Source organism: Barbus barbus (assembly GCF_936440315.1).
Source record: "Barbus barbus genome assembly, chromosome: 34".
Taxonomy (NCBI): Eukaryota; Metazoa; Chordata; class Actinopteri; order Cypriniformes; family Cyprinidae; genus Barbus; species Barbus barbus.
In genome coordinates, this window is record NC_136762.1 from 8,959,483 (window position 1) to 8,974,450 (window position 14,968).

The 14,968-nt window shown below is 36.1% G+C and overlaps 1 protein-coding gene across 1 annotated transcript; it reads right to left on the bottom strand.

The window, feature by feature from the left end:
- Positions 1–265: 265 nt before the first annotated feature.
- wdr95 (WD40 repeat domain 95) lies at positions 266–13,897 on the bottom strand. Its single transcript, XM_079391548.1, has 29 exons — positions 13,846–13,897; positions 12,229–12,282; positions 12,069–12,152; positions 11,781–11,846; positions 11,107–11,337; positions 10,893–10,978; positions 10,485–10,577; positions 10,164–10,209; positions 10,035–10,081; positions 9,547–9,664; positions 9,252–9,321; positions 8,343–8,565; positions 7,406–7,511; positions 6,504–6,655; positions 6,244–6,346; positions 5,372–5,478; positions 5,196–5,275; positions 5,002–5,056; positions 4,864–4,909; positions 3,974–4,033; positions 3,713–3,875; positions 2,935–3,033; positions 2,775–2,833; positions 2,561–2,699; positions 2,433–2,472; positions 2,207–2,295; positions 1,517–1,695; positions 591–694; positions 266–491 (listed from the first exon to the last, which is right to left on the bottom strand). The coding sequence occupies exons 2-29, from the start codon at positions 12,271–12,273 to the stop codon at positions 332–334; spliced, it is 2,850 nt and encodes a 949-aa protein (XP_079247674.1). The 5' UTR covers positions 12,274–12,282; positions 13,846–13,897; the 3' UTR covers positions 266–331.
- Positions 13,898–14,968: the final 1,071 nt, after the last annotated feature.

Consider the following 14,968-nt stretch of genomic DNA (forward strand, 5'->3'; position numbering starts at 1 on the left):
TTTTTCTGTGGAACAAAAAAACATCCAAAATGTTGTTTTGGACCCTAGTGATGTCAATTGTATCTAAAAATGCTCATTTCCATGTGTGTAATGACATGAGGGTGAGTAAATGATGACAGAATTGTAAACTAAACAACTTTAAGCATTAGAAAAATAAAAAAAATTAAACAAACTCTGAAAATGAATATAAACATTGAAAGTGCATGTATTATTTGAAACCACGAGTTCATTGCAAATGGAAAAAACAACAACTCTCCACTCCTTTGATATCACTATTATGTCATTTATTTGGCCTCATTCTAGTCCTCATCTTTCATTGACTTTGAAGTGACTACTCTTCTGCATCGTTGGATACGAATGAATCGATATTTCTGAGGGAAAGATCTGGTTTTTTACATGTTGTTGGGGTAACGATTAGGTCCGAGTCCTTCAAAGTGTTGTAGTCCTTGAGACTCATTCTATTGCCGTGTTTTAGTATTGCAAGGCGTTGCCTGTGATCCAAAAAAATGGAGAATATCCCATTTATTACTGCTTAATCAGAACTCTTAGTGTTTTTAATTTTTTTGGTTTTCATGAAATGATATACGAACCTCCTGCCAGGCTCAGACAGAGACCAGGAGTTGTTTGTTCCATCTTCGATATCTTTATCGTTGAGGATTGATGGAGGGTCAGTCTCCTCAATGAGGATATCCAACTGCAATTAAGAGCACATTAGGAGTGTTTTAGAAGCCAGATTTTCATCTCGGTAACACCACCTGAGCCATTACTGGGGGAAACAGAGCTATATAAAACAAGGAAAGGAAAGGAAATGTGCTCTGCATTTAGGGAAAGGGTAAAGGGAACCGGTGTGTGGTCACGTATGGTGACCCATACTCGGAATTTGTGCTCTGCATTTAACCCATCCAAGTGTACACACAGTAGTGAACATACACCCGGAGCAGTGGGCAGCCAATGCTGCAGCGCCCGGGGAGCAGTTGGGGGTTCGGTGACTTGCTCAAGGGTCTCAGTCGTGGTATTGAAGGTGGAGAGAGTGTTGGTTATTCACTCTGCACCTACAATCCCTGCCGGACTTTCAGGTTACAAGTCCAACTCTCTATCCATTAGGCCACGACTGCCCTTAACCCTTGTAACCCAAAGGTTACAAGTTCGAGTCTGGCAGGAATTGTAGGTGGGGGGAGTGAATAGCCAGCTGAGGTGAGATCCTTGAGCAAGGCACCGAACCCCCAACTAATCCCCAGGCACCATCCAAGTGCACACACACAGCAGTGAGTAGTGAGCAAACACGCACCCAGAGCAGTAGGCAGCCATTTATGCTGCGGTGCTTGGGAAGCAGTTGGGGGTTCGGTGCCTTGCTCAAGGGTCTCACCTCAGCTGGCTATTCACTCCCCCCCGCCTACAATTCCTGCCAGACCTGAGACTCGAACTCGCAACTTTTGGGTTACAAGTCCGGCTCTATCCATTAGGCCACGACTGCCCCAACTAAACAACTACACAAATCTTCATCCAAATGCCTTACCTCGCTGTTTATGTTTTCAGTTTTCTCAGAGTCCGAGACATCTGACAGATTGATTTCTATATCCAGTACAGGATGAGACGGCATACTTAAGGGATCTATGAGAATCTCGTAGGGAACAGTAGGGTGCTTCCAGGAAGATGGTGTGCTGATGCTCCAACTTTCTTCTTGTCCAAATGTACCTGTTGAATTTAGAGTAGTTTAGATGGTCATTCATTTCTAATCTTGAATGAATCACTCAGATGACTTGGTTGTTTTTAGTGAATAAACTCGTACAGCTTATGTCTTGTGAAGATACATCAAAATCTAAAAACCTTTGCGTATTTTTTACAATGTCCATTGTTTATTGTCAATAGTGTAGTGATAGTCCAACTTAAACTAGCTCACTCGAAATTCACAATGGTGTGGATTTTACACCTTGGGACTGAATAATGTCAAATCATTGAACCAATGAATAAGCTAGGTATTGCAATAAACACAATATTTTGTATGGTACGCACTGGTGAAAGAATGCACATGCCACAACTGTTCATTCAGAAACAAACATCATTCGGTTGATGAGGACATACCCTACTAAAAGCCAATAGTTTTAAAATTACATGTTTCAAAAAGCACATACTGGTGTGATGCTCATACATTTGGCCATATAGTTTATGTAAAAAGACAAATATCTATGCAAGTTATCAGATGTACCTATAAATTCCCCATGAATACTCCACAGCCGAACTGAGCAGTCCAATGAGGAGGTAAGCAGAAACTGGTCCTTGTCAAATATCTTCAAGCTTGAGATGAATAAATTATGTTAATGTGATATATTTTGTTTAAATAGCAAATATTAAACAAAAAATTAAAACAAAATAATAGTATAAATGTTATGTTCTTGTGGTGTTTTGTTTGTTTTTTCACTTATTAAACCAACCTAGTGATGTTGCTGATATGCGCACGCCAGAAGTTCACCTCTAGAAATGAATAAAACCACATCAAAGCTCAATATAAACATTAAAAATCATGCTTTGAGTCATGCAAATAAATGAGGACTGGCCTTACTTTCAGGAGGGTTTTGTTCGGGTCCCAAGGCGTATTGCTTGACATTGTAAACATAGATGAAGCCGACATGATCGGCTGTAAAAAGCATACTGTCATCCCGCGTTAAAGCCAGTTTCACAATCTGCTGCTGAAGTTGAGACTTGAAAAGAAGACCACTTTAATTAGAACCTTTGCCTCATTCGGTTGGCTCTGAATTAAAATATATGATACTTACAGCCTGAAAAGATGTGATGAACTTCCCACCATTCAGAACACTCCAGAAATTAACATTACCTTTGATAGAGATTAAATATGTTTAGTGAAATCAGAAGCTCTGCATATATGAACTGATTTTCTTCTTTCTGTGATTTTATTCATCACAATGACCAGTTTACCTTGAGACCCTGAGGATACAAGCCAAGCAGAAGAGGACAATTCAGGAACAAACGCCCGTGTCTTTAGGAAGATGAGGCTCAGCACACCTGTGTTTCGAACTATCGTATGCAGTTAAAAAATAAACATCACATAAGGTCCTTACACCTCAAAACACATTCACAAGCACAAACGGAAAGCCTTCTCACTCTTAAAAGGTATAGTTCACCCAAAAAAGAAAATTTACTGAAAACTGACCATCCCCTGTAGGATTAACTGTTTTCACTTTTAAATGGTGTTTGATCTCTGTGTATTTCTCTCCTGTTTCAGACAAGACTTTCTTTTTCTTTTTTACTGGAGAAAGCAATATTATGGTTCGACTCATATTTTAGCTAGAAGCAAAGGTTTGAAGTTAAAAATATCTTGACAAGTTTGTTTATTACAAACACGCAGCTTCTCAATTGTTAACTGAAGTTGTATGGATTACTTGTGAATTATTGTGATGTTTTTATCAGCTGTTTGGACCCTCATTTTGACGGCACCCATTCACTGCAGAAGACCCATTGTGCAAGTGATGCAATGCTAAATTTCTCCAAATCTGTTCCAATGAAGACACAAACTCTACATTTTGGATGGACTGAGGGTGAGTTCATTTTTGTGTGAACTTGTTGAACTGGGTGAAGTCCATTATGACTGTATGACTTGTGTACTATATTTCAAGTTTTCATACGATAGATTTGATTGAGAATCAGCAGAATTGCAATCATTATTCACTGAAAATTCACAGAAATATTGGCATACAATGAGTACTGCTTCTCTGTTGAGTCCGAGGGGTCTGGAAGCGACACTGTATGCGTCCAGACACCACATTCCATACAATGATCTCCCCATCGTAGCTGCCAGTGGCCAGGAGATGCGGTGTGCAGTGAGCAATGCACAGGATATCTTCTTTGTGCCCATTCCTCTGTGTGTCAAACATTTAACACATGAATGACTTGAAAAGGATTCAAACTACATGCATATAGACATAAATGAACTGTATGTTGTAGAAGATGCTAATACCACATCATCCTGCCAGGAAGGTTTTGGTCTCTGATTGAACTGAGTTTCCTCTTTGGAGTCCTGTCAAAAGCACCAAAAAATAAACAGCATATGTTTAGTTTTAATAGTAATCAGTTCTGTTCACATTCTCTTGAATTCAATCAAATAACTGGCGCATATTGTAGCTTAATCTGGTCAAGAATGGTCCTTTCAGATATGTAAGGGCGATCTGACCGACATCTTAAAGTACTAATCACACATTGCTTGATTTTATCTGTGTTAAAGGGTCTATTATTGTATAAGACATGTCAATAAATAAAACTTTTAATTATTTGAATGTGTTGGCAACAGAACTGATATAATTTTTCATTTGTAGAAGAATTTTTCATTTGCATCTATTCACAAGTAGAATAAGTCTTAAATGTAACATTTTATAGAGCTACAGCGAGGAGATCTGTTTAATATTTCATATTAAATATTTGAACACTGAAACAAAATGAATAAATCAAGGTACCCTGAACACTTAATACAGAATTGACAAGAGATGGAGGGGAAATTTTGAATAAAAATGAAATATGTATTCTCCAATGGTCTCATCATCATGCATTTAGGGTATTTTTCCCACAAAGCTTAGATTCTCTTTTCTAAAGAGAACAAAAGCTCTTGTAAAAGATGGAAGAATGGACTGTCTGAAGGGAATGGAGGAATAAACCACACCAAACAGCACTTTTGAGGAGGGTGGAACGCTGAAGTAAATGAAATATGGAAATGGAATGAGCAGCAATAAAGGCGAGAGCACCAGGGGGAAGAAACGGGTCATGGCAGTCAACCATTTTATGAGAGCCATCTGGGGAATTACGCTGATATAAAATAAGGTCGTGAGGAAGGCAGGCTGGTCACTTTATACTCACCAAGTAAATGTCAATCCTGCGGCCCCAACCGACAGAAATCACAAATCTTCCAAAACAAATAAAAGAGCGAATCAGCCAAAAAAATCAGGGGCATAATATCCATGAAGATTATGGGGCTGGCAGTCAGCAGAGACTCACGCGTTCCTGTGCAGTGTCAGATAGGAGCAGTCACAAATCTCAGCACATCTTCCATCTGGGGAAAACATAATGCAAGGCTTTTTGCTTCACAACAGAGTGTGAGATAATATCTTCAATACTCTGAATAATCAGTCATACTCAAGAGCAAAGAAAATCAATCAAATGCACATTAAGAACAATGAGGCATTATTGACCTCTGCTGAGTATCTTCACACACTGGCCATTGTTGAAGTTCCACATCTTAAGATAGCCGTCTCGTCCACCGGTCACTAGCCTGCAGGTGAAAATAAAAACTGAATGCAAAATAATACAGCAAAGAATGTAAAATTAATATTTTGCTATGCCATATAAATTATTTAGCTGTAACAACCTCCTTCCGCTAGGGTCAAATGCCATGCAGGTAATTGCAGATTCTCCGTGAGCACATCCATACTCAAACACTTGAGCACCAGTTTCCACGTCCCAGACTTTGACAACCTGAATTCAAGTAAATATATTAAAGCACTACTTTTAGACAAGAGGGACTGTTGCTTTCCTAATCTATGGAAGGCCAAACTTGCATAAATTAAAAATAAATAAATGTAATTATAGGACTACGATTCATTTTTAATTCAATTTAGTCCTAAATACATTTTTGTATTACTTTTTCCCTTTATTAATTATTTTCTGTATTTATTTTAACTTTATTTTTATTCTTTTTACCTTTATTTTGTATTATTTCATTATTTTTATTTGTATATTTAGGTTTGGTCCTCCATACCGAACAGCTCAGCTAGTTTTTAAATAGTTGTCAGTATAAATGTAGTGTACATTTGTAGTTTATTATTATTTATCTTCCAAACCAAAAATTAATGTTCAAGGAAACTTGACTACTTATAATAAAATCTTAAAATATCCTGATTCAGTTTGCTAAGTTCAAAGTCAAATAAATCCATACCCATAAATTTTGTTCCTCACCTCACAGGTTTTATAAGAAATGGAATACATCACAAAAGTCATATGAACTACTTGCAAGGTTTAAACAATATCATTATTTTTACTGTATTTTTGATCAAATAAATGCAGCCCTGGTGAGCAGGAGAGAAAACATTAAACCCCAAACTTTTCAATGGTAGTGTATATTTACTTTTTTACTAATTGTTCAATCACCTTGAAACACATTGTGTCAGTTTTAGAAGATCAACCTATGAATATGAAAAACAGTGCATCTGCTTCCTCTGTGTTTTTCTCCAAACCACTCACCGAGCCCTCAGAGCAGCTCACCACCTGCCTAAACTCCTCACTGTATCCGCAGCACAACACTGGCTCTTTATGGGACACAATCTGATTGCCTTTAGGCTGTGGTCTACAACAGATGGAATATGGAAGGAGAAAGGATGCAAAATGCATGACAACTGATGCTGAATGACGTGATGATAATTCTAACTAAATACAGATAACTTTACACCTTACAGCCAAATAATACCTAAAACTGGCTTTGAGACATTTTTTATATAACATACTTTGTCTGAAGGGATAGTAAGGCGAGGGAATCTGTGGAAATGTAAAGCCCCTTCACAGCTGAAGAGTAGAGGCATGTAGATAATTCTCCCTGGATCTGACTTGCTTTTGGATGGGCAGTAAACAGACATGTCTGATCCTTAATATGCCATATCTAAAAGAAAAATAATAGCATCATCATACAAAAATAATATATTGTCATATTTATTTTGCACTGCTCTGTTTCTCTGATTAAAGGGATATTTCACAGAAAACTCTGTCATCATTTACTCACTTTAATGTTGTTCCAAACCCGTATGACCCTCTTTCTAACGTCAAACATAAAAGGAGAATTTTAAACAATATCCTGCCCACTGTTTGCAAAATAATAAAAGTAAATAACGTTTCTTTATAGTGAAAAAAAAGTTTTTTGTTTTTTTAATTACATAAAATGGTTTACCAAAAGGTTATTTGGAAACATAAAAATCCCTTAAGGAAAAAACCCTTAGAGGCCTTTATTTTTAAGAGTGTACTTTTCTAATGAAGGAATGATATGTGTAGAATTAATACAGTGCATATACTGTGCTTGACTCATATGGGTCCTTTTTGTGATTTTAGAGCTTGACAGCCCCCATCCTTATTTACCTTCATTATACTGACAAGAGTGATAAAAATATGCTCTGAAATTCCCCTTTTGGGTTCAGGATATATACTGTAGATAAAAGAATGTCATACGGGTTTAGAACAACATGAGGGTGAGTAAATGAACAGACAAGTTAATAGATAATCAGTGGTGCTACATTTGGTTTTTTTGATTATGAACATCCAGAAAAACGCTGCAGCTCAGTTTAATGCCTGGGTTTTTCAGATCAAGAAATGTTCAAAAATCCAGATTTGACTTTTGAGCAATGAGTAAATTTCTCACCTTAGCGGTGTTGTCTGTGGAGACTGAGAAAATGTGCCCATCTTCTGAGGCGATACAGAGGTAGGAAACAGGGGCAGCGTGACCTTTCAAAATCCCAGTTGGTTTTCTGCCATTTCAAAATGTAAATAACTAGCCTGGCATTGAACATCAGTATTTGAACACACAGTATCATCTGTGTGTATTTCATATCCTCTTAAAAAACAGAAAAGCAGTTGTCCAGAAGAATAAAATTAGTCTAAGATATTTAACCCTTGTAATGCATAATTTGGTGTACCCCGGTCAAAAATGACCAGCTTTTAAAATATTGCTTATAAATCTCTCTTTATGCATTATCACCAAATCTTGAATTCAATCAACTTGTAATTCTGGAAATGGTCACTCACAAACTGAGGTGAATAACTGTGTTGCCAAGTCTGCGTTTTTCTTTGCGGAACTAGGCTACTATTTACCCCCCGCGGAACATGATTTTAGAGTGATTTTAATAGCCAATTTTCCCCGGAACGTGATTGGGCTAGTTTTGAGTAACAATTGGGCTGGTTTTGATACGCAGACCTGGCAACCCTGATGCATAAGCTTAGATCATTGAGGCCTATGATCAATCATGTTCCAAAAGAAATACAAAACATGTGCTAATTTAAAGAAAACAAGTTGACAAAAAGATTTTTGATTAAAGATCATAATGAGAGATTTACAAGCAATTTTTTTGGCTGATAATTTTTGACTGGGAACACAAGAAGTGTAAAAAGGTAGGGGAACAAAAAATGGGGGACTTGTTATACCCTTTGTGAGCAATGTGAAGTTTTGGTTCATTAATATTAACATTAACTATTTGACCTCTCCGGGTCAAAATAACTGGAAGACAACATGAGGGTTAAAAGAACTGGAATCAGAAAGATACCAGTTTATGAAGAAGATATTATTAGGATATAAGGCACACCTAGGGACGTATGGCATCCACATGCGCAACAGCTTGTCCATTCCACCTGTGACCAAAAGATTTCGATTCTTACAGAAGTCAAAGGTCGTGACTCCTTTAGGAACGGTGAAGATTGTTTGATTGCTGGTTGCCCTCTGTGCAACTTTTGTAGATTTCCCCTCTCCACACGCTTCCATCTTCTCTCTCATCTGCTCTTGCATGTAGGTTGATGGATGAATGCTTCCTAATTAAAAACAGATTGTCAAACATCCATACACACATATCCACTCAAACAGATCACAGCTGACAGATTCCGAACCCTTTTACCCTCTTTCTGAGTCACAGCGTGTTATTCAGATGAGTTTAACCGGAGCTTCATTACATTGAGAGTTTTGACAGACCTCTCTTCTGGCATGCAAGATGCCAGAGTTGCTATTTTCTTCCTCCTGCCATGTTAAACAGACATCACTCAGAAAGAAGTGAGAAAGCAAGGAACACTATTTTCTGCACACCCTTGAGTGAAGTCATATTTCACCCTAAAATCAACAGTTAAAAATGTTTGCATGAATAAAATGAATCCTATTTTTAGGATCATTAAGATTCTTTGCTCTGTGACATTATTTTCATTCATATAAACACCCCTTTTCTTATTATCACAGTGTGCCTGTATGTTTTCTTTTGCTTGTACTTCTCATTACTGTAACACTATCACAACGAGGAAAAGAATGTGCTTAACTGTCATAATGTTACAATGTAAAAAAAACTGAATAGTCCTTAAAAATAGGCTTAATTTTATTTAAAAAAAAACATAATTTCTCATCTTTTTTTGAGTTTGGGGTGACATATAACCCTACTAAATGAGACAATAATCACATTATCCCACTGTATTGCAAAAAGAAAAACAACAGTTCAGTCATTTTAAAATGTTACCTATAACAAGGGCAGAGTCTTCATGCATTGATGAGGATACAATGGCAGGTATGCTTTGAAAATATTTCACCTGAAATGATAATAAAATACTGCAACATTTTAGATCCATATTTTGCAGAAAATGGATGAATACAAATTCATAAAAAAAAAAAATCTCAGTATTATCCATCACCTCTCAGTGGAAATTTTACAGTGGATTTCAATGTATATTCATGTGCATTGTAGGAGAAGAGAAGACATTAAAATACCACTACTACTAACAATAATAATAATATAATAACAATAAACATTGGACCTTTGACACCCAGTCGTGGTGGAATTTCCATCTGATAAATGTTATTTCTGGAGATTGAACTGCATGGTCAATGCTTATGTTTGGCACGTTGTCAAACTGCGGCAATCTTTTCCATAATCTAGGGTATAAATGCAGAAAAATACATTACAAACATGAATCAAAAAATACTACACAAACGACTGTCTAGGCCATCTCTAGGCCTGTCTGTTTTTTCCTTATGCTGTAATTATAGAATAAACATGCAATTTATGGCCTAGTCTGTAAATAAGGTAAGTATCATATACAGTAAGCAAGGTCATAAAATATTCTTAGCATATCAGTTATCGTTCACAAATCTATGTGCACAGCTCTCCAGAGAACAGTATCAGCTTGCTAATTAATTTATTCATTAAATTATGAAAATTAGGACGTCTGCATGATTTGCTCTTGTAATTTTGCTTTACAAAACTGCACACGCAAAATGAGTATTATTAAAAAATCTTGTTTACCTCAGTTTCTCCCTGACCGATTTCATTAGTAGGATGTTCACACAGCCCTAGAGTGCCAAAAGCTTTGTGATTAAACAAATACATTGTATTATTTGAAATTCATGTGCTGGACTACATTCGTTTACTTACTTGAGTATCACCATACACAATGATACATTCATCTGGGCCAGTAGAGCTGACAAAACAAGAGTATATTTTTCAATGACAAGAAAAGCAAACATGGAAGTATAATCAAAGAAAGTTCTGTGTTGTTGTTCTTAAATATTTCATTAGAAAAAATAAAAATTGCATGAGCCAACATAACATACCCTTATTATTTCAAACCTTGATTCTTATGTAATATGTTATATACCATCATATTAAATTGTAAATGTGTAGCTAATTAAGTGTTTTTTTGTTTTGTTTTAAATAATAACTCAAATATGATAACATTGATAAAACACTGCTCACCAGTAATCCAGGTTTAAAGGCACACTTTCTAGTACACTCAACTGACAGCAAGGCTCCAAAGTGGAAAGCTCATAAAACTGAATCTCTCTGGATCTGTAAAGTGAGAAAAGAAATGCTGTTTAGACTGGCTGAGGCTGAGATCAGATGTGGCTGTTGTAAAATCAGAAAGTTTTTCCTAAGATCACTATAAAGTTACATAGTTATACTTGTCTAGCAGAGCAGTCCCCAGGCTGCTCCAAGGGAGTTGTCCCTGTAATAACTGTAAGCTGCTTTGCATAAAAGCATCAGCAAATTTACTTCATTTAAACTAGCATGCCACGGGCAAAAATTTTCCTTAGAAGGTTATGTAACCTACAATGCATAATAAAGACTGTTATGTGAAAATAAATGTATTTAAGAGCAGTTTACCCTGTTCCAATTATCAGTTTATTATACTCTGGCATTGGCACAAAATCAGTAGCCCATCTTGGTTTTCGACCAATGGATCTGTCAGGCTGCACAGAGAAGCAGAAAAATATTCAAATAAAATAGGGGATTCGTATAATTAAAAAAAATGCAGAATCTCATTACATGTGAAGTAAACTAATAAAAAAGATCCAGACAGAATATAAAAGTAACCCACAAACACATTCTTCTTGTTCTTCAAATAAAGCCTGGGGGTCCAGAAACTAACAACCCCATCCTCTCTAAGAGTCACAACGGTGCCATTAGGAGGGAAGTGGATTCTCAGAACGGGCTCCCCGCGGTTTAGAGGCTTGACGATAGCTGGTAATATGAAGGCTGCTATCTTACTGCGACGCACGGTCTCTTCCTTCTCTTTGTTCTCCAGGTAGATGTATGTGCAGAACTCATGCTAAGAGAAAGTGACGAAAACTTAAATAGACTTTAATAGAATTTGGTATGGAAGTGTGTTGAGAATTTTAAATGAGTCTCATTCACTACCATGCAATTGCACGTATTTGTAATTAAAATCAATAGAATAATATCACCTTTTAATATTAATATTAGAAAAAATATAATACTGGTATGTATTCATTACAAGTTACATGCTTGGAAAATAGAAATCACTTGAACCTGAAGTGTGAACTTAACTTCAGTCATGATTACTATTTGATAATGTTAAGCAGTTTTTATACACAAATATGTCTGTATGTTAGTGAATGAGAACCATTTTGAAAACTTGCCCAAAGTTTTTGCAAGTGCTAAAACTCAACTGTGCATTTAACAAATTGTCTCTTCATCTATTAAATGAGAGCAAGTTTGAGATTTAAAGGGGAAACAGTGAATTATTCATACCCACTCGATTCTGCCATCGCCAGTGTAATCGATCTTCATGAATAGTTGCTGAATTTGAGAATCTTTCTGTGACATTTCAAAAAGTGTTATGCCAGAGAAATGGGTGGGAAGACAGTGAGAGAGGAAAGATTGTATCATATGATAAAGATTTTAGGCCTTGGGCCTCCATTAATCCATTTACTTCAGCAACATTTTCTAACTGAATATCTAAATCGCTCAGTATAGTATTTTGCAGACAGAGAAAAAGATAATTCATCATAGAAAGGCAGTGGTTGCAATCATACTTACAACGGATTTCAATCCTGGGCATTTTTTCACAACAGATTGGAATTCTTCATAATCCAGCATATAGATGCCAGCCTTTGCAAACTCCTGCACAAGAGAACATAATTAAGAAAAACACTTTTTGTAAAGTTTTCCAAGTAATCAAAATATTTTGAATACTTACATCATAAGCCAGTTTAATGTGCTTTAGATCATGAATGGACACCATCTGCTCAATCTACATTGGACAGTAAAAATACATTAAATCTCAAATCATCATACAATATGTGAGTTTGAAGGAACATGTATTGACTCTATTTGAGAACTACAGAGAGGATAAACAGAGAAGAACATCATAGAGTTAATCGATGGTGGATAATAATTCAACATAGTATAAATCGACAAGTGTTGTTTGACATTTGCTGGATGATCAAACAGCACCTTCCAGCATGTCAAAAAATTAAAAAGCGGCTGGTTTTCGACAGGCTGCTGTCACATGTTCTGCTCCTTACATTAATGAATTCACTTGAAATTGAAATGACTTTGTTGCAACATGGTGCCCTTTAATTATGTTGTGGATCATAAGCCAATTGCTTCATCAGACTGCTGTCTGCAAGAAGTCAAAAAATGACATGCCATTCAAACCATTCACCATGAATAAAGAAATGATAGGCTATATGATGGTAAAAGACACACACACACACACACACACACAACGTATTTCTTCTTGAACTTCCAATGGATTTTTATAGTGTTTTTTTTTTATATGTAAAATTATATTACAATTACTATATTATATTAAATTAGTCATTGCTGTGCAAATAACATAATGCTACATTTCTCTGTGTACTTATGAAGAAACAAACTCATCTACATCTTGGATGGCCTGAGGATGACTACATTTTCAGTTAATTTCATTTTTAGTGCGAAATGTGTCTTTGTTTTTCTCTTTTTTAAAACAGCTGCTTCAAAATTCATGTTTGAGACTGAAAATTTTCTTCAAATAATCACAGACCTCAATTTACTCACAAATTAAAAATTGTCTTTCTAAAAATCCATAGCACATTGCAGAGGGAACCCAAAGTAAATGATCCTTCCCGGTTGGCCTAGGAATTGATAATAAGTAATGCATTTGCCACAAAAACAATTAGGCTGACAGCATTAAACAGCAACATGAACATTTCAATTGACTAAAAACAGCTGAGCTACTGTCACACTACTGAAAGATGTAGTTAGCAGTGTGCCTTCTTGTAGTTACTTGCTCTTCTACAGTGATAAATACAGATTATAACTTCCATGCCTATTTCTGTGTGCAGTCAGATGGCAAATTACCTCCAGCACAAACAATTTTGGGCTTGATAAGGAAAAAGTAATTGATTTGCTTACTGGGGTGCAAGTTCAAGCACTCTGTTGAAATAAATGATGCATCTCTACTGTGTAATTTCATCCGATCGGTAGTCATGACAGATTACTCTGCAATGGTTGCCCATCCAAAGGTCATCCAGCTAATGAATTAATGGATTCTGTACTAGATTCAAAATGTCATTTCAGGCTAAAGTTCATGATTTGGTTTTGGCACATTTAATGAATGTTTGATATAGGAAGAGTAATCCACTGACACCCTGAGAACAGGAGATTGAAAGGAGTCTGACTAAAATGGCAGTTGTTGTAATATGGTTACATCCACATCAAAACCTGAGACATAAAAATTGCTTTTTGAAGAATAAATGGCTTGTCCACACAACATATATTGACACACAAGAGCAAAAATTAAAATATACATGTACACCTTGTAACATACCTAAAGTTGATGCACTATGGTCTCTTTACGGGTCAGTTAGAACAACAAGTTTAAAAAATGCTAAACAACAAGATTAGAATTATAGGAGGGGCGGAGTCTGTTGAGGAGGGGGCGGGGTTAAATATATCAGTTAATATATTAAATATTCAAACATATACTGTAAAAGCATTATATTAGACTAATTTCAAATGCAGTATTATGGATTTCAGGAGTACCTCAGTCCAGCTGCCCAACCTCCTCATATATCATTATAACATTTAATTTGCATACCTTGGCTGGTGAAAGATAATGCTGGGGCAAGTTGCCATTCAATTTAGGTGGAATATAATTGTTGGGAAATGCAGCCAAGCAGCAGATGCTGCACAAGCGTGACCCTTTGACTTTTACCTTGAGCTCACAGAGGGTGCCGGCAGGATCTGCTCTGTAGCTTTGTCGCATGCTGAGTTTAGCAACATCTCCCAGGGTAAGAGAGTGTCGTCTGGGTTCTTGCCTCAAAAGCTCTCTTTCCAGCCAATCGGGAAGCTGTTGGCTCCTCTCCTCTCTTGAGTCTAAATAACTGAAGACAGATCCGCTAGAATAAAGCACCCTGTCAGTCTGCTGTCTGTTCCCTGTGCCCCACTTCTGTCCATGCACTGGTCCAAACTCTGTTGAACTACTGCATAAGAGTGTTGCATTGGATATATTGTATCTTTTTTTAAAATTATTATTTATTTTGTATTAGTTTCCATATACTGTATATATATATATATATATATATATATATATATATATATATCACTTGTTGTTACTTTATTATTAAACATGATACATACATACAATATCACCCTGCACATTTAAACATTTATTTTCAGAATATTAAGAGTCAAGTTATATCTTAATTAATAGGCCATGAGTAATAACAAATAAATCAAATATTTTCAGGTAAATAATCAGACTAAAATGATTTAACAATTTTGTGTTTATGTATGGATTATGAGAGTTCTATTCAGTTTAATATCATGAAATTAAATAAAACATCTGTTCTGTTATGACAAAAAAAAGTTAATACATCTTGGATACCATATATGTGACCCTGGACCATAAAACTAGTCATAAGTAGAATGGGTATACTTGTAGCAATAGC

Coding starts and splice junctions, on each gene's coding strand:
- wdr95 (XM_079391548.1), bottom strand. CDS start 12,273: ATGGTGTCCATTCATGATCTAAAGCACATTAAACTGGCTTATGAT. Junction 5,057..5,195: donor TGTGAAGATACTCAGCAGAG/GTCAATAATGCC, acceptor TGTTTTCCCCAG/ATGGAAGATGTGCTGAGATT. Junction 1,696..2,206: donor TATTCATGGGGAATTTATAG/GTACATCTGATA, acceptor TAAATTCAACAG/GTACATTTGGACAAGAAGAA.